We start from the raw sequence: 20817 nt of genomic DNA, 5'->3' as shown, positions 1-20817 counted from the left end.
CCTTTATCTTTTTATAAAATTAATTAAAAATTAATTTATTTTTTTTGGCTGTGTTGGGTCTTCATTGCTGCTCACAGGCTTTCTCTAGTTGTGGAGAGTGGGGGCTACTCTTCGTTGTGGTGCGCAGGCTTCTCAGCTCAGTGGCTTCTCTTGTTGTGGAGCACTGGCTCTAGGTGTGCCCGGGCTTCAGTAGTTGTGGCACATGGGCTCAGTAGTTGTGGCACACAGGCTTGGTTGCTCCTTGGCATGTGGGATCTTCCCAGACTGGGGATCGAACCCGTGTCCCCTGCATTGGCAGGCCGATTCTTTTTTTTTTTTTTAATTATGTAAGTAATTTATTGGCTGCATTGGGTCTTCCTTGCTGCATGTGGGCTTTCTGTAGTTGCAGAGAGCAGGGGCTACTCTTCATTGTGGTGCACGGGCTTCTCATTGCAGTGGCTTCTCTTGTGGAGCACGGGCTCTAGGCACATGGGCTCAATAGTTGTGGCTTGCGGGCTCTAGAGTGCAGGCTCGGTAGTTGTGGCACACAGGCTTAGTTGCTTTACAGCATGTGGGATCTTCCTGGACCAGGGCTTGAACCCGTGTCCCCTGAGTTGGCAGGTGGATTCTTAACCACTGCACCACCAGGGAAGTCCTCCCCTTCATCTTAATCATTTATCATTTGTGTCTGAGGTTTAACTTATGTGCCATAAACACTTCATTATAGGATGAAGGTCTATGAGACTCATTGCTGAACGAGTCTGCAAAGCCCCAAAGCCACAGAACTCAGACTCTGAGAACTCACTCATGTCTGCTCTGTTTCCAGGAAAGAATATATAGAAGCCGTCTTATTGTGCCCTGCTGCTGCTTTACAATTTCAGAGAGTAGCCAAATGCTAGAGCTGATCGGGACCTTGGAGCTTATCTATGTAGTTCAACCTACTCATTTTACAGATGAGAGAGCTCGCTTTCTTCCTTTCCTTGTTCCAGGAAGGACTGAGACCAAACGTCTGGTGTTAAGAAGAAACCCGTATATGAAGAAAAGACATGAGTTCTCTGTGCTACAGTGAACACTTTTCTCAGCCAGTTATGGAGAAATAAGGTCTATTTGCTTTAATGCAACTAAATCTCTCTGTCATTCCATTCACTTACGCGTTCTAAATCTCCCTATTAATCCTTCATTCTGTCCTCCTTGGAAGGAATGTTCTCATACATGGATATGTTCTTTAAATTTTTTTTTGAAAATTGTTGTGAAATTTACCATGTTAACCATTTTTGTTTACAATAGCATTAAGCCCATTCACAGTGTTGCATAGATGTCACCCACTGGCCCATTTTCAGAACGTTTTCATCATCCCAAACAGAAACTCTGTACTTATGAAACAATAATTTCCCATTCCCTCCTCCCTGCAACTCTTGGTGACCTCTATTATGCTTTCTCTCTCTACGAATTTGCCTACTCTAGGTACCTCATATAAATATTTGTGCAATATTTATCCTCTGTGACTGGCTTGTTTCAGTTAGCAGCACTTTTCCAAGGTTCATCCATGTTACAGCACATATCAGAATTCTCTTCCTTTTCAAGACAGAATACTATTCTGTTGTGTCCATATACCACATTTTGTATATTCATTCGTCTGGTGATAACATCTGAGTTGTTTCCATCTTTTGGCTATTCTGAATGATGCTGCTATAAACATGATTGTGCAAATATCTGTTTCAATTCCTCTTTTCAATTTGTTGGGATCTACACCCCAAAGAGGAATTACTAAATCATATGGTAATCCTATGTTTAAATTTTTGGTGCACTGCCAATTTGGTGGGAGTTTTCCAAAATGGAAAACAGTCCCACCAGAAAGGCACTAGAGTTCTGATCTCTACATATCCTTGCCAACACTTGTTATTTTCTGGTGCTTCTATTTTTAAAAAAATAATAGTCATCCTAATGGGGATAAGTTGTATCTCACTGTGGTTTTGATTTGTATTTCCAACAGGATAGGGATGAGCATTTTCTCTTCTGCTTGTTGGTCATTTGTTCATCATCTTTGGAGAGATGTCTGTTCAAGTCTTTTGCCCATTTCTGAATTGAGTTGTTTGGTTGTTGTTATTGTTGAATTGTAAGAGGTTTTTAAAAAATATATTCTAGATATTTAGCCCTTATCAGATGTATGATTTTGCAAACATATTATCCTATGCTGTGGGCTGTCTTTTCACTCTCTTGATAATGCCCTCTGATGCACAAAAGTTTTTAATTTTGAACAGGCCCAATTTATCTATTTTTTTCTTTTCTTGCCTTATCTAAGAAATCATTGCCAAATCTGATGTTGTGAAGATGTGTACCTACATTTTCATCTAAGGGTTTTATAGTTTTATCTCTTAGGTTTAAGTCTTTAATTAATTTTGAGTTAATTTTTGTACATGTTGTGAGGAAAGGATCCAAATTCATTCTTTTGCATGTGGATAACCAGCATCATTTGTTGAAAATATTATTCTTTCTCCATTGAGTGGTCTTGGCAGCCTTGTCAAAAATTAATTGACCATATATGGGAGCATTTATTTTTGGCTCTCTCTGTTATATCCTGTTGGTCTATATGTCTGCCCTTATGTTAGTACCACACTGTTTTGATCACTGTAGATTTTGTAGTAAGTTTTGAAATTAGGAAATGTTCATTCTCCAACTTTCTTCTTCATTTTCAAATATATTCTTTTTAAATTGCATACCTAGACAGCATGCATTTCTGAAAGATATTTTTAAGAGTGGCAAAATCTGAATCTTTAAAACTTTAATACAGAAACTAAACTGTCTTCTTTCTTTCCTGCACTAAAAAGGTTGAATGACAACACATCTTCTTTTTAATACATCTTTATTGGGGTATAATTGCTTTACAATGTTGTGCTAGTTTCTGCTGTACAACAAAGTGACTCAGCTATATGTATACATATATCCCCATATCTCCTCCCTCTCAAGCCTCCCTCCCACCCTCCCTATGCCACCCCTCTAAGTCGTCACAAAGGACCGAGGTTATCTCCCTGTGTATGCATCTTGCTTCCTTGAACCAAAACCCACCTCCTCTCCCCACAATCTCTCTGGAAGGGTTAGAGGAGTAAGGGAGGAGTTGATTCTGGGTGTGAAGATTCTGCTTGAAGAAGTAGAAGAAGAGGTGAACAGGTAGAGGAAGGCAGTGCTCCTGGGAAGAGAAGGAGCTCCCTGATAAATAGGATGGAGGGTAGGATCTTGCTGAAAAGAAGGAAACAGGGGGTTTACTGAAGATGGCTCCCAGGGTGTAGGAGTTGACTCCAGGGATGTTACCAAGAATAAAGAGGACCCTCCTGCCCAGGTTGGTGGAATTGGCACAGGACCACCAAGGAGCATGGGTCAGGCCCCTGTGCCAGGTCCTTGTGCATGGCAGAGCTGAGTGGAAATAGCTGGAGACCAGTTCAGCCAGAGCAGTGGTTTTTAATGACACCTCTGCTAGAGTGCACTCACTACACTGACATTCTCCATCCCCAGTACCATCACAGGAAGAAAAAAAATTCCTAAAAATATTTTATATCTGGCATAATTTTCACTCTCTCCTCCTACCTCCTTGCTTTTTAAAAGTTTGCATCAAGTGGCAATCAGTGATGCCTGCAAGTTGGGACTTTTAGATGGAACAGAGAAATGGTTAGATAACAGGAACAGCCAGTTGCTTAACTCTTCCTAAGTGAGGATGAGGTAATGCCTTTCAGGCTGGGCACTGAGACGAGGAAGGGAACAGAGCAATGAGTAGGACAAGGAAGGCTCAAAGTGTGCCAAGAGCCAGCAATGAGACTCCCAGTCAGCCCTGGTAGCCAGGGCTGGGCAGTTAGAAGAGGCAAGAAAGTTGTAGTCAGGGGGAATGGGGCAGCACAAAAGGACGGGAGAGAGGCAAGCAAGAATCAGAAGCTGGTTAAGACTGGCTTGGTGGGGTGGGAGAGTAACTGGTGCCAGGCACTTATGATGAGAAGGTAGTTGGCTCAATCAATACCTCCCAAGGCCAGGAGAGCATATGTGCTCCAGGGGGGCAGGAAGAGAATGCAGTAGGTACCCAGGGAACATGTTCAAGGAGCTGCTGAAAGTGTGAATCTGTAGGCCAGAAGGAGGTTGCCCTGGAGATGTGCTTGCGAATCATCAGCATCTAGGTAGTAAAGCCATCACGGATAATGGATGAAATCACCCCGATAAGTATATGGAGAAGGGAAAAAAGAGGTCAGGATAAAAATCCTGCAGGTACACTAGCATTAAGGAGCAAACTAAACAAAAACCAATGCATGAGAATGAATAGGACTAAAGAGGTCATACGAGGGACTTCCCTGGTGCTCCAGTGGTTAAGACTTCGCCTTCCGATGCAAGGGGGTATGGGTTTGATCCTTGGTCAGGGGGCTAAGATCCCACATACCTTGTGGCCAAAAAATCAAAACATAAAACAGAAGCAATATTGTAACAAATTCAGTAAAGACTTTAAAAATGGTCCACATCAAAAAAATCTTAAAATCAAACAAAGAAGTAGTACGAGATTGGAAGACTGTGGAGCCATTAAAAAAAAAATAGGAAGAACTAGCATATGACCCAGGAATCCCACTGCTGGGCACATACCCGGAGAAAACCATCGTCCAGAAAGAAACTTGCACCCCAATGTTCATTGCAGTACTATTTACAATAGCCAGGACATGGAAGCAACTAAATGTGCATCAACAGATGAATGGATAAAGAAGATGTGGCACATATATACAACGGAATATTACTCAGCCATAAAAAGGAACGAAATTGAGTTGTTTCTGGTGAGGTGGATGGACCTAGAGTCTGTCATACGGAGTGAAGTAAACCAAAAAGAGAAAAACAAATGCTGTATGCTAACTCATATATACGGAATCTAAAACAATGATACTGATGAACTCAGTGACAGGGCAAGAATAACGATGCAAACATAGAGAATGGAATTGAGGACATGGGGTGGGGGGCCAAGGGGAAGCTGGGATGAAGTGAGAGAGTAGCATAGACATATACACACTACCAAATGTAAAATAGATAGCTAGTGGGAAGCTGCTGTATAACACAGGGAGAGCAACTCGATGATGGGTGATGATTTAGAGGGCTGGGATAGGGAGGATGGGAAGGAGTCATGGAAGGGAGGGGATACAGGGATATATGTATAAATACAGCTGATTCACTTTGTTGTACAGCAGAAACTGACACAGCAGTGTAAAGCAATTATATTCCAATAAAGAGCTTATTTAAAAAAATAGGAGAAGAAGATCGATGGTCTCAGCTGCCACAGAGATGCTAAGTGAGGTGAGGGGTGAATTTGGCTGTTAGAAGGTTATATTAGTCAGGGTTTTTCAGAGAAACAGAACCAATAGGAGCTACGTATATACAGATACATATATATATATATATGTAGATAGAAATGGATACAGCTATATATCTCTATCTATATATCCATCTGTTATCTATAACTAGATTTATTATAAGGTATCGGCTCTTGCAATTATGGAGACTGAGAAGTCCCCTGGTCTGTGGTCTGCAAGCTGGAGACCTAGGAGAGCTGGCCGTGTAGTTTGAAGGCCCGAGAGCCTCAGGGGCCGTTGGTGTAGGTCTCAGTGAGGGTCTGAAGGCCTGAGAGCCAGGGATGCTGAGGGCAGAGGGGATGGATGTCCCAGCTCACGCAGTCAAGGCAGAAAGGGCAAATCCAATCTTTCTCCACCTTTTTGTTCTACTCACGTCTTTGGCACATTGTGTGACGCCCACCCACCTTGGGCAGGCCGTCTGCTTTGCTCAGTGCACCCATGCAATGCGAATGTCTCCCAGGAACCCCTTCACAGCCACACCCAGAAATAATGTTACTAAGATATCCGGGAGTCCCATGGCCCAAATGGCCACACAAAATTAACCATCACAGGAGATGTAGGTCACTTTTGCAAGAACAGGTTCACAGAAGGCAGCCTGGGGAGCACTGAGAGAGCGGCCGCGAGGAAGTGACTTCGCAGCGCCCTGCAGTTTCTTCTCAGCAGCATCACTTTTAGGAAAAGGGTGTGCCTTTGAAAGAAGATTTTCTTTTTCTTTTTTTTTTTTAATGAGAGGGAGAGGTGTGTTTTTAGGCTCAGAGGAAGAAGAAAGAAGAATGTAGAGGTTGAAAATCCAGAAGAGGATGAACAATTCATGCTGCACAATCCTGGAGAACGTGTGTGTGTGTTGGGGGGAAGTTTTATGTAAAATAATAACCTGACCGTGAACGTGATTATCGGGTCTGTGAAGGATGAGGAAGCGGTAGCAGGTGAAGAAGCCTGGGGGCTCCGGGAGGAGAGACCACGGGGGGAGGGGGGACAGCATGGCAGGCGTGCAGAAGCCAGGGAAAGGCGCAGGGCCACCAGACTGGGACGCGAACCAGAGACAGGCCAGCGGGAAGGCATTAGACAGTCGGTGTTAAGCCGGGAAGGGATGTGATCAGAATCCTTGCTGAATATCTTCACTGTTTTTCTGATAAATGACCGTCACTTATTGAGAATGAGAAGGGCAGGGGTGTGAACTGGGGGCCTGAGGAGACTGTAAAGAATTGCCATACTCCGTGGAGAATGAATAAGAGATGCCTGGGAACCCTCTCGATTCTTCCTAAAGGTATTCCGGCTTCACAATTCATCCAAGAGTGGTTTCCTTTGCTTTCTAAAGTTATCGCTGGTAATTTATTACCAAAATTCTAAACATATATATGTGTGTGTGTGTGTGTATATATATAATACTATATTTCTAAATACAGATTTCTTTATATATTATATGTCTCTAATTCTATACACATTTCTAAATATATGGTATGCTTTTTTCCCCAAATCTTTACTGGAGTATAATTGCTTTACAAAGTTGTGTTAGTTTCTGCTGTACAACAAAGTGAATCAGCTGTATGTATTTCTAAATGCATATAATTTATATTTCTGAATACACACACACACGCCCCATCAGGTGGCTAATTGTTTATTTCAGAAGGGGTAACAGCTGCCTTAAACTGCTGGTGATGCTGTAGCACCTATGGATAACATGCATACAGCACCATCAGGAGCTAGTTTTTGCCTTTCTGTGAGGGGGACTGTGTTAGGCCTGATGTACATGAGGATGGAGAAGAAAAGGTCACCCTGCCAGGAGTTCAGAGTCTGGTTAGGAGATAAGATGTATACACAGGAATCAACATTATCCCAAGATAGTGAGAACCAAGTGCAACTAAGGAAGTTCTGTATCAAAAGGAAAGAGACACTAAGGAAAGAGTTAATATTAATCGAGCAGCTGTCAGTGTATTTGCTTATTTAAATCCTCCCAAGAGATCCACGGCACTATAGTATCTTCTTTTTTGGACCCAAGGAAGCTTCAGCTCGGAAAGGTTAATTTGCCCAAAACAAACCAGGTGGAGAGCTTGTGCAGGCTCCCTCCATCACATTGTTTTGTCTCATCTAATTAAAAGTTTGTGTTTTTGTTCGTTGCTGTCTGCAGTGACCCTCCCCAACCAGTTGCTGATTAAACTGCGTTCTTGACGTCTCTCTACGTGCCCCCATCTGGATTACTAGCCCAAGTCCTCTGGTTCTGCCAACACTCCTCACGTCTGTCACCAGTCAGACCAGTCTGACCTACCTTTATCTAAACTAAACCTGAAGATACTGGCACAACTGAGCCTTTGGTTCTGTTTCTTCACTCTTGCTAGGTTACGTGGCCCTTTTGATTTTGTTGAGATATTTTGTGGTGGTGTGTTCTACGCTTCCCATTTTTAATGGGCAAAGCTGTGCCATTTTTCCTGTTTGTGCCTCAGTTGGCAGTGAGGCTTCAGCTTTAACTTAGCCTGGGCAATCTGCTGCTGCAGGGCCCAGAGCCTCCAAACCTACTCTCGAACCATGAGTGAATCTCTTGCATGACATCATGATGATGAAGTCGACAGTGTTGATGAGATTTAAGTGGGATTTAAAGGCTGAAGAAGAATCAAGCCCTCCCATAGTTTAGAGACACCTTTTGAGTTTATGTTAAATTACTGGAAAGTTAAAAACTACATTGATGTAAAAGATGGAGCTTTATAACACAAATAAGAGCACAGTTTATTCCTGTGTTACCAATTTATCAGTGTTATTTTACATCTCTTTATAATTATTAACGGTAAAACCAAAGTTTGATGTGTTTTTTTTTTTTTAAATTACTCCCTCCTGAGCAGATTGTCATTTCAAGGGTTTGTAAACAGTTGCCAACATTTTAATATTATATTCTCATTACATGATTAACTGTCAATACGTTCCTTGTGTGGAAAAAAGTTTACTTGAGCAGAGTGTTCATTATCTTCACTTTAGCCAGTTTCAACAAGAAAGGAAATAAAAAAGAGTTGGCGAGCATGTGGGCTTCTCGCCTTATGTAAGCTGGCTTACATCCCATCTCCTGTGGGTAGAGCAGAAAAAGGAAGGGGAAGAAATGGTGGTGCTAAACTCCTACCCGTGGTTCCAGATGGAAAGAAGTAGGAATCCGTCATGTCTATAATTTAGTGAAAGAAATGAATACACGCTCTAAGGCCACAATGTTTGCCCTTCCTGCTCTATACCTCTGGTGGCTTACGCATCTTAAATCCCCAAATGCTCTTCAAGAAAGAGGAGTTGTTTATCCTGATCAACAGGCACTCAGATAGAGCCATGCAAACTTCACAGTCGAGAAATGAGACCCAGGATCTGGCTAAGTTTTGGAATTCCATTGCTGGCTTTTACTCTACAAGGACTCCAGGAGGTGGGAGACTAACAGGGTGTACTTCTAGATGTACACAAGATCCTGTAGGGCTCAGGAAGCCACAAGGACTATGTTCTATGAATTTATCTGAACAATTAAACCTCTCAGCCCCCTTCTTCAGAAGAGGATGTCCTGGCAGGGACCTTAGGCTAAGCATGAACAAAATTTGGGGGTGGGGGGGAGGTTGTTTTGTTTTAAATTTGTGTTTTATTGTTTTCCCTTCATATTTTATAAAATTCCTAAATGGTTATCGTAAGTGTTATTTTCAGTGTTTCCCCCTTTATCTTGAAAGAAAGGAAATATTAAAAATGGGAAAGCTTTGAAGAATAACAAAGAAGTGTTGGCTTTCTTGTCCAGTCTCCTGGATCCCATAATTTTCACCAACAAAGAAGAGCAGGAGAATGTTCTAGGTAGAGTGAGCTACAAGAGCAAAGAACCAGCATGCATGACGTGGAAAGAGCAAAGGGAGTAAAGCATGAAAACCTGGTCTGGGGACAAGTTGGGAAGGATCCTGAGTGCCATAGCCGTTGGGATGTGGGCTTTGTTCCGTGGGCGATAGGGAGCCCTCAACGCCTTCAAAAGATGAGAGATGCGCTCACATTTATCCTTTGATCAAGTGACTTTGGAATCAGTGTAGAGAATGGATTGGGAAGGAGTCCAGAATACCAGTTAGGAGGTAGTTAAAATAGTTCAGGAGAGAAGATGATGGCCCACATTAAGGAAGCTTTGGTACAAATGAGCCACATTGGAAAAACTATGCTGGAGAAAGTATTTATGAGACTTAGTCACATGAAAGGCGAAAAGATAATTTGAAGAAAAATAAAGCCCTAAGTGATGTGCCTGAGACAACTCATTAATCAAGAAGGAATTCATCGTAGGAGAGAAATTTAGTGTGTTTTGTGTTAGAAATGTTGAATTTGAAGTGTCCTTGTGACATCCAAATGAAGGTGTCCAGACAGTCAGAATCTCTGAGTTGCGGTTCAGCAAGAAGTTTGAGACTGAAGATGAATGTTTGCATGTCATCAATAGGGTCAGGATAAGGGAAACTTCCCAGGTGGATGAAGTTGCCCACAGGGAGAGAGTCTAGCATGGAGGGAGAGATGGCCCAGGACAGAACCCTGTAGTGGAGGAGTTGCCAGGGAAACCGAGACGGTGCCATCTGAGACAGAAGGACCACACTGCAGAAGTGGAGGAAATCAACTCAAGAAGGAGCAGTTGTTTAGAAAGAACATTCAAAGGAAACGTTAAGTTTTGGCCATAAGCAAGTCACTGGTGGCCTTTTGAGGAGGCAGTTGCCAAGGAACGAGAGGCCAGAATGAGGTTTTAGTTGCTGAGGCATGAACAGGAGGCAAGGAAAGAGCACAGAACTGCTCTTGAGAGATTTTATAGTGAAGGAAACATGGGAAATGTCGCTTGAAAGGAAGAAATTGCTATTTGCCATAGTTCATTAGTTTGCAAGTTCTTTTCCATCTGTTAGCTTAGTTGATTCCCAGGACAGCTCAGGAGGTAGAAAGGGCAAGTATTGATCTGCCTGGGAACAAAAGTGGTTAAAAAGAGGGTAAAAGTCTTGCCCAAGGTCATCTAGCAAATAGATGGGAGAACGGAGTTTAGAATTCAGGTTGCTTGGCTTGTAATCCAATCATCTTTTCACTGCACCAAAACAGAACGTTTCTAAAGTGTTTGCTCTATTTGGATATTGGCTACTAGACGGCACTGAGCTCCTTGTTAAAGGGGTTTTGATCTTATCCGGGGGACAACAGGGAGCCACCCGAAGGTTTTGTGCAAGGGAAGGCCATGTTTGAGTCAACGACTGAGGAAGATAAGTCTGGCAGTGAAGTGTAGGAGGTCTCGGTGGAACAGACACCTCAGGGGGTAAACCATTATTGGGACGTGGCTTCAAACTGGGACACAGCTTAAATAAACATCAAATTACTTGCTGAGAATGTTACTTCCCATTCAGTTCTGTGGATCCTCTGTTTGTGTTAAGGAGAGGGTCTCAGCTTGCCAGCATCTGTTAACATCCCTCAAACACTCTCTAAGCTCCTTTTGTTTGTTTTTCCCTCACCTCCCTTTTGAACAAAGAGAGAACAAGCCTCAGGCCAAGCACATCTGCAAGCAACTGTATTTTGCTAATTCTACTGCTTTGTGTTCACTCTATTTTATAATCACTTTCCAGCTGTGACAAGTAGTACTGATTTCTCATTTACTCTAATGATAGAAATGTTACTCTCAAATGCATTTAAGTAAAAAAAGTCAAATGAAGGAAAAATATGAAGTCCATTCTAAGACAGGTAGTGGACACATATGGGAAAGAAGCACTGTGAGTGTGCTTTGTGATGACTGTAAAGTCTGGGAACTTCCAGTCGTGGAGACTGTTACAGGAGGAGTAACGAGAATTTAGTCCAGGGTGGGATGATGGCAGTGGAAATGAAGACGGTTCTGATAGACATTGTAAAGGAGTTAAAGGAGAGGACAGTTACCTACGTGGGGGTATTTCCTGCATCATTTCTCAGGATGCTTATGGCTGCAATAAGAGAAAATATCAAAAAGGCTTGTGCAATACATTGAATTTATTTTCTCATATAACAAGAAGCCCCAAGGTAAGGTTGCTCTAGGACTGGTTAAGTCAGTGGCCCACTGACATCACTAAGGACTCAGCTTCCCTCCATCTTCCAACCTCGGCAAATAAGCTTTGTCCTCACGGCCGCAAAGTGGCTGATGCGGTTGGAGCAGTCCTATCGTGACATCTGATGCTTCAGTGCAAGAAGAAGACATCTCTTACAGAGATCAAGAGTGAAGGATGAAGAAATCTTTCCCTGAAGCCACCTCCACCAAAAGATTTTCCTGCAAGAATCATGTTACCTGTAAACATTCACCACAAAGGGGAATCAAATTACCATACCTAACCTAGACTAGTGAAGATTTATTCTCTGAGCTAGGGATGCAGGTCCTTTCCTGAAGGATGGCTTTCTCAAGATAACAGGGACTCCATTAACAAACATGGCTGGTAGGCAGTCAACCACTTGCAAGTTATACCAGTGGTTCTGGAATTTCTCAAATTAACCCTTGAACATAAGTGGGAAGTTCTTGAGGCTCGTGGTTTTTGTGTTTGTTTTTAATTTATTTAGCTCTTCTCTCCATGTGCTGGATTAAGGCAGATCGGAATACTTCCACCGCAAAATCAACTTCTGGTTTAGTGATGCACATCGATGGTGCAACGCGGAATGTCTGCGGAGACAAAGGAAAATAGAGCAACGGATCATCATAGAGTCAACTGTGACTTCAAGGAAATGCACTCGACTAAGAATCCAACCTCTTGTTTTCATGACATTGCTTGTATTGCCCTCCAGGGTTGGTCTCCTCCCTCCCCAGCGCTGTGTCTAGGCCATTCATCCTCTAGTCTCCAAACCTCTGGTGCCATCATCTCGGCCACTTTTCCTCGTCATCGGCTGACCTCCTGGTCCTTCCACCTCCACTGAGGTCTTAGGCCTCTATCTACCCTCCATTTCTGCCATGACTGAGGTTGAGTTTTCTGTCCCTGTGTACAGCCCAACAAATGAGCGTCTCAGTTTCTTGATCGCGACTCCCGGAGCCTTCATTTGCACTCCTCCACATCCACGCATATCCCAGGCCAGCACCATGAGTCAATATCTGATTCCCACTGCATCTGCCCTTTCCATGAAAACTTCAGTGCCCTCACCCCTCCGTGATCTGCAGGTCCGTCACCCCACTCAGATCTCGTCCTCCCTTTCCCACCCAGCTTGGAGCACAGGGTTGAGGTTATGAACCACTCTCTCACCTGCCCCCTCGCTTTGCTGCCTTTCTGTCCTTCTGCTTCTGCACCCACATGGCCAAGTCCCAGCCCCTATCAAAGCTATAATACAACTGCTTTGCTCCAACATAGGGCGCTGAGACGTGGTAAAGATAATCACACCGCTGATGGACTGACGTCACGAGAGATGCAGGGTCCTCCTTCTGCTGGTGCCCTAAATGTTCAGGTCCTCTCTTGGCTCCCTTTCCCAGTCTCAATTCCATTCTTCTCAATTTCCTCACTCAGTTCCTACAGCCCCTCATTCTATTTCATGGACAACCTTGCCTCCTGCTTCTCAGAAGCCATCAGGCAAGAGCTTTCCGTGAACTTGCTTGCTCCCACGTGCTTTCTTATATCCTTGCCTGAAGGTTCAGAGAACGAGCTGTCTCTACTATCCGACTCCACATTTTCCACCTGTGCCTTTGGTCCTTGATTCTCCCATCACCTTCCCTCCGGGAGATATCCCTGCGTTCTCTTGCATCTTCACCTGCTCCTCAGCCTATAAACATGCAGGCTTAACCTACATGTAACCTACATCCAAACCACACATAAAACCACAAATAAAAATGCGTTGACCCTCCTGGTCCCTTCTAGCTACCATACAAATACTATCCTTCCGGGACTTCCCTGGTGGTCCGGTGGTTAAGACTTCACCTTCCAATGCAGGGGGTGCGGGTTCGATCCCTGGTCGGGGAGCTAAGATCCCAAGTGCCTCCTGGCCAAAAGGCCAAGATGTAAGACAGAAACAACATTGTAACAAATTAAAAAAATGGTCCACATCCCCCCCCCCAAAAAAAGTCTTAACCCCCCTTCCCCCAAAACCCCAAATACTATCCTTCCTTTTATCAAACTTAATAAAAATAAAAAGGCTGGTTGATGCTATTGGCCATTATTTTTCACTCTGCCTTCCCTCTATTCATGACTCAACCCACTGCAGTCTGGTTTCTGTCCCATCAACCTCTGACTCCACTCTGGCTAAAGCTGCCAGTCAGCTGCTAAATGCAGATTCCAAAGGGCATGTTGCAGCCCTTATCCTCCCTGGCCTTCTTTTCCACATTTGGCACTTTGGTTCCTTCCCCTTCCAGAACCTCCCCACTCTCTTGCTTCCATGACTCCACATTCTCCTAACTCTCCTGAGCTCTCTGCCCATTTTGTTTCTTTGCTGTTATTTTGTTTTGTTTTTAGATATTTATTGGTGTATAATGGCTTTACACTGTTGTGCCAGTTTCCGCTGAACAACAAAGTGAATCAGTTGTATTTATACATATATCCCCATATCTCTTCCCTCTTGATCCTCCCTCCCACCCTCCCTATCCCATGCCTCTAGGTCATCACCAATCATCAAGTTGATTTCCTTGTGTTATGCAGCAGCTTCCGACTAGCTATCTATTTTACATTTGGTAGTGAATATATGTCAATGCTACTTTCTCACTTCATCCTAGCTCGCCCCCCCACCCCCATGTCCTCAAGTCTACTCTCTACATCTGCCCCTTTATTCTTGCCCTGACACTAGGTTCATCAGCACCATTTTTTAAAGATTCTATATATATATATGTCTCCACCCATTTTTTTGTCTCTATTTGGGTACCTCTTATCCCACCTGCCCTTTAAATGTTGACGTGATGCAGGTGTCTCTCCTCATCTCTCTGCATTGCGCATCTAGACTCCCTTCCCGAGAGATTTCCTCCTCCCCCACTTCAGTGCTGATGACCCCCAAGTCATGACCCTCACCTCGATTCTTTCCTCTGAGCTACAGACTTGTCTATAGAAAGAAAGGGAGCAAGTTCAAAGCTGCCCTCATTCTCGTACTCCCTAAGCCAAGTTAGACCCTAGGGCGTCATCCTTGAGGCTCCTTCTTCCTTCACAACCAGGCCTGTGCATATCACTGCCAGATTGTTCTCTGAATGTCTCCTCTATCCCTACTGCTGCTGCTCAAGTTCAAATGGCATCCTCAGCCCCTGCCTCCAGGCTGGTCCCCTCAGGTTTACCCTCCTCAGAGGACAGATTCAGAAATCAGACTGCCTGAGTTTGGATCCAGGTTCTGCCAAGCTCTGTGACTTGGGCAATTTACTTAACCTCTCCATGCCTCTTTTTCTTCATCTGTAAAGTAAGGATAAGAGTACTTATTTCATAGGCGTGTCGACAGCATTAAATGAGTCAATATATGCAAAGCATTTAGAACAGCGCCTGATGAGTAGGAAGGCTTCTCATCCTTACCACTCACTGTCTCGAGTCTCCTGCTTCAGCTGCACCGTGTGCACGCAGCTCTTTGCATGCTGCCATGTTTCTACGTGTGCTTTGAGTGTTTATCTCATTGTTTAAGGCTCAGCTTAGCCAGAAGCATGACCTAAGAGTGCCTTCTCTTTCCTCCTACACTATCCCTTTCTGTGATTATCGGCAAGCTTACTGTATGGTATTATAATTTTCTGTTTATGTCTTTCTCCTCGGCCAGCTCCATGGAGGGAGAGACAGATCTTATTTCTCATTGTACCTCTAGCATGCAGGCTAGCAGTGGCTGCTTAGCACTTAAGTGTGTGCCGGATAACTAAGGACTAACTAAGCCAGTAAACAATGAATTGTTTTCTGTCTTTGAAAGTTGCCTGTCTTCAGATTTTTAATCATTAACTTTCTCTGTCTGATTCATACAGAAAAATATCTGGGACCAGGACTAGAAAAACCTCACTGAGGGAATTTGTTGTATAACAAAGGGAGTCCAACTCGAGGATGGACGATGCCTTGGAGGACTGGGGTGGGGAGGGTGGGGGGACTCGAGGGGGGTGGAGTCAAGGAAGGGAGGGAATACGGGGATATGTGTATAAAAACAGATGATTCAAGAGGAAAAGATGGCGGCGAAGTAGAGAGACGTGGAGTGCATCCCTCTCCACAGATGCATTGGGAATGCACGGAAGGACGCAGTAATTCCCACAGAGAACCAGCTGAACACCAGCAGATGGCCTCGGACACCAGAAAGGGCTGCGGGGAGCCCGACATAGCCGGTAGGGAGGCATCTACGATGGCTCAAAGAGGGTGAAGCGGCGGAGCTGTGGCAGATGGGAGGGAGTGAGAAACATATGGAGGGTCCCGCAGCGCAGCTCAGCGTTCCCGGACCCAGACGTCGATCCGCAGCTGAACGGAGGGTCCGGGAGCGTGGGAACCGGAGAGCTGGTTCAGGGTGAGAAACATTGTTGCCAGTAAGGTGACAGACCGAGAAGACAGGAGGGAGGAGGTCTGCAGAGAGGAGTGCCCATCCCTGAGAGCTGCCCGGCCATGATGGCGGCTGGAGGCTGCAGGCTCACGGGCGGGGGGGAGGAGCCGCGCCCATAGCCTCTCTCTCTCTTTCGGCGCCTCTGCAACAGGCAGTAGAGAGACGCCCTGTGGGCCACCTAAGGCGCTCAGGGATAACAAGCACCCTCAGGCACTCGGGCGGGGCTAGATTAAAACCCCTTGCAACGCCAGCAGCAAGGAGGCTGCCGAGAGAAAAAAAAAAAAACAACAACAGCAACAACAACAAAAAAAACCCGAGAGAGGCCCAACTCTAAGACTTTCTGTTTACGCCTGAGCCACCGGCGTCCCTCTGCAACAGGCACCTCCAAGCCCGACTGAAACAACAGTGCACCACTGCTCACTCACTCCCAGGAGGAGCCACTATTGTACCCTCTCCCTACCCACACACCGATGCTTACAGATGAACAATAAAGGAACCTCTGCTGGTCACAGAATAATGCAAAAAAACCCAAGGCAAGGAGAAGGACACTTACAGCTGAGACGCTAAGGAAACAGAAATAGTAGTATCAATACCTATTGAACTGGCCCATTCTGGGATCAGTTCTGGATTTTTTTTTTCTTTTTCTCTCTCTCTCTCTTTTTTTTTTTTCTTTATTAAATACGATCTTAGCCATAAGGGATCTACAAGTTTTACAACATAATTTTTTAATGACTTCTTTATTCTTTTTTTTTTTTTTTGCCTTTTTATATACTTCTATATCTAGCTAAGTTTTTGGTAGTACAGACAATATATCTCTCATACTTTCCTTTCATCCTTATCTTTTATACATTTCTATTCCTTTCTTTTTATTTGCATATTTCCAACCACATTACACTCTTCTGTTCCTCTTTCTTCCAGCCTTTTTAAGTTTATTTTATCTTATACTTATAAGCAACACTATCAGTCTGCTCAGACTCCTTGCTCTATTCTCCAAATGACACACTGCCTTGGTATTTAATATTAGGCTTTTGTCTTTATCTTAGTTCTTAGTACAGTTGTCTAATTACATTCTGAGAATCTGCATTCTCTCTGGTGGTACTCTGGCTCTTTTCTATATTTGATCCTAGCTTGCAAAATCTCCCTGGATTAATGTTTGTATGTGTAAGGTGTTATTTATTTGTTTGTTTGCTTTTGCTTTTGTCTCTGATTTGTTCTGTTTCAGTTGTCAATTTCGGTTGGGTTTCTCTTTGAATATCTGATAGCACACTGGGGTTCTGTCAGGTCTTTCTAAAGCCTTATGTCCTAACGGATTCAGTAATTGTGTGTCTTATACATGTATGTGTTTCCTAGACTTAATATTTGTTTAATCCAATACTTGGACATTAGTCTGAGGCTTGGATAGTCTTCTATAAACACCTCTATCGCCAGGACAAGCAACCCCAAAAGTTTGGACAACCATGAGGAAACAAAGAAACACCATGCAGGCAAAGGAGCAGGAAAAAAACCCACAAGACCAAATAAATGAGGAGGAAATAGGAAAAACGCCTAAAAAAGAATTTAGAGTAATGATAGTAAAAATGATACAAAATCTCGATAACAAAATAGAGAAAGTACAAGAAACAGTTCATAAGAACTCAGAAAAACAAACAGCAATGGATAACAAAATAACTGAAATTAAAAATACTCTAGAGGCTATAACCAGCAGAATGACTGAGGCAGAAGAACGAATAAGTGAGTTGGAAGATAGAATGGGGGAAATAAATGCCACAGAGCAGGAAAAAGAAAAAAGAGTAAAAAGAATAGAAGACAGTCTCAGAGACCTCAGTGATAACATTAAGTGTACCAACATTCGAATTATAGGCATCCCAGAAGAAGAAGAAAACAAGAAAGGGTCTGAGAAAATATTTGAAGAGGTTCTAGTGTAAAACTTCCCCAACATGGGAAAGGAAATAATTAACCAAGTCCAAGAAGCACAGAGAGTCCCATACAGAATAAACCCAAGGAGAAATACACCAAGACACATATTAATCAAACTAACGACAATTAAACACAAAGAAAAAATATTAAAAGCAGCAAGAGAAAAGCAACAAACAACATATAAGGGAAAACCCATAAGGATAACAGCTGACCTTTCTACAGAAACTCTGCAGGCCAGAAGGGAATGGCAGGATATACTGAAAGTCCTGAAAGAGAGAAACCTACAGCCAAGAATACTCTACCCAGCAAGAATCTCATTCAGATTTGAGGGAGAAATCAAAAGCTTTCCAGACAAGCAAAAGTTAAGAGAATTCAGCACCACCAAACCAGCCTTACAACAAATGCTAAAGGAACTTCTCTAAGTAGGAAACACAAGAAAAGGAAAACACCTACAAATACAAACCCCAAACAATTAAGAAAATGGTCATTGGAACACACATGTCAATAATCACTTTAAATGTAAATGGATTAAATGCTCCAACCAAAAGACACAGACTGGCTGAATGGATACAAAAACAAGACCCTTCTATATGCTGCCTACAAGAAACCCACTTCAGACCAAGGGATACATATAGACTGAAAGGAAAGGGATGGAAAAAGATATTCCATGCAAATGGAAGTCAAAAGAAAGCTGGAGTAGCAATACGCATATCAGACAAATTAGACTTGAAAGTAAAGACCATTAAAAGAGACAAGGAAGGACACTACATAATGATCAAGGGATCCATTCAAGAAGAACATATCACAATGGTAAATATCTATGCCCGCAACATAGGAGCACCTCAATACATAAGGCAAATGCTAACAGCTATAAAAGGGGACATCGACAGTAACACAATAATAGTGGGAGACTTGAACACCCCACTTACATCAATGGACAGATCATCCAAACAGAAAATAAATAAAGACACACAAGCTTTAAATGACACATTAGACCATCTCGACTTAATTGATATTTATAGGACATTCCATCCAAAAACGACAGACTACACTTTCTTCTCAAGTGCACACAGAACATTTTCCAGGATAGATCACATCTTGGGTCACAAATCAAACCTCGGCAAATTCAAGAAAATTGAAATCATATCAAGCATATTCTCAGACCACAACGCCATGAGACTAGATATCAATTACAGGAAAAAAACTGCAAAAAATACAAACACATGGAGGCTAAACAATTCACTCTTAAACAACCAAGGAATCACTAAAGAAATCAAAGAGGAAATCAAAAAATATCTAGAAACAAATGACAACGAAAACACAACAACCCAAAACCTATGGGACGCAGCAAAAGCAGTTCTAAGAGGGAAGTTTATAGCAATACAGTCCTACCTTAAGAAACAAGAAAATTACTGAATAAACAACCTAAGCTTACACCTAAAACAACTTGAGAAAGAAGAACAAAGAAACCCCAAAGTGAGCAGAAGGAAAGAAATCATAAAGATCAGAGCAGAAATAAATGAAAAAGAAAGGAAAGAAACCATAGCAAAAATAAATAAAACTAAAAGCTGGTTCTTTGAGAAGATTAACAAAATTGATAAACCATTAGCCAGACTCATCAAGAAAAAAAGGGAGAAGATGCAAATCAACAGAATTAGAAATGAAAAAGGAGAAGTAACAATGGACACCTCAGAAATACAAAAGATCATGAGAGACTACTACAAGCAACTATATGCCAATCAATTGGATAACCTGGAAGAAATGGATACATTCTTAGAAAAATACAATCTTCCAAGACTGAACCAGGAAGAAACAGAAACCATGAACAGACCAATCACAAGTACGGAAATTGAGGCAGTGATTAAAAATCTCCCAACACACAAAAGCCCAGGACCAGATGGGTTCACGGGCGAATTCTATCAAACATTTAGAGAAGAGCTAACACCTATCCTTCTCAAACTCTTCCAAAATATTGCAGAAGGTGGAACACTCCCAAAATCATTCTACGAGGCTACCATCACCCTGATACCAAAACCAGGCAAAGATGTCACAAAAAAAGAAAACTACAGACCAATATCACTGATGAATATAGATGCAAAAATCCTCAAGAAAATACTAGCTAACAGACTCCAACAGCACATTAAAAAAATCATACACCATGATCAAGTGGGGTTTATCCCTGGGATGCAAGGATTCTTCAATATACGCAAATCAATCAACGTGATACATCGTATCAACAAATTGAAGGATAAAAACCATATGATCATTTCGATAGATGCAGAAAAAGCTTTTGACAAAGTTCAACATCCATTTATGATAAAAGCTCTCCAGAAAATGGGCATAGAAGGAAATTACCTCAACATGATAAAAGCCATATATGACAAACCAAAAGCCAACATCGTTCTCAATGGGGAAAAACTGGAAGAATTCCCTCTAAGAACAGGAACAAGACAAGGGTGTCCACTCTCACCACTATTATTCAACATAGTTTTGGAAGTTTTAGCCACAGCAATCAGAGAAGAAAAAGAAATAAAAGGAATCCACATTGGAAAAGAAGAAGTAAAATTGTCACTCTTTGCAGATGACATGATATTATATATAGAAAACCCTAAAGACTCTACCAGAAAACTGCTAGCACTAATTGATGAGTTTAGTAAAGTAGCAGGATACAAAATTAATGCACAGAAATCTCTTGCATTCCTATACACGAACAATGGAAGAGCAGAAAGAGAAATTAAGGAAACTCTCCCATTCACCATTGCAACCAAAAGAATAAAATACCTAGGAATAAACCTGCCTAAGGAGGCAAAAGATCTGTATGCAGAAAACTTTAAGACATTGATGAAAGAAATCAAAGACGACACAAACAGATGGAGGGACATACCATGTTCCTGGATTGGAAGAATCAACATCGTGAAAATGACTGTACTACCCAAAGCAATTTACAGATTCAATGCAATCCTGATCAAATTACCAATGGCATTTTTCACAGAACTAGAGCAAGAAATCTTACAATTTGTATGGAAACGCAAAAGACCCTGAATAGCCAAAGCCGTCTTGAGAAGGAAAAATGGAGTTGGTGGAATCAGGCTTCCTGACTTCAAACTATACTACAAGGCCATAGTGATCAAGACAGTATGGTCCTGGC

The 20817-nt window shown here is 42.6% G+C and overlaps 1 protein-coding gene across 2 annotated transcripts in view; it reads right to left on the bottom strand.

Annotated features, from left to right (window-relative positions):
• Nucleotides 1-11288: 11288 nt before the first annotated feature.
• The window catches only part of AGXT2 (alanine--glyoxylate aminotransferase 2), a 42336-nt gene continuing 32807 nt past the window's right edge, over nucleotides 11289-20817 (bottom strand). For both annotated transcript variants that reach the window (XM_057709226.1, XM_057709225.1), the window contains exon 14: nucleotides 11289-11964. In XM_057709226.1, the coding sequence (XP_057565209.1) occupies nucleotides 11857-11964 (108 nt within the window). In that variant the 3' untranslated portion in view covers nucleotides 11289-11856. The remainder of the gene's footprint in view (nucleotides 11965-20817) is intronic.

This window comes from Hippopotamus amphibius, chromosome 15 (genome assembly GCF_030028045.1).
Source record: "Hippopotamus amphibius kiboko isolate mHipAmp2 chromosome 15, mHipAmp2.hap2, whole genome shotgun sequence".
Classification (NCBI taxonomy): domain Eukaryota; kingdom Metazoa; phylum Chordata; class Mammalia; order Artiodactyla; family Hippopotamidae; genus Hippopotamus; species Hippopotamus amphibius.
This window is presented reverse-complemented; position numbering and strand designations above follow the sequence as displayed.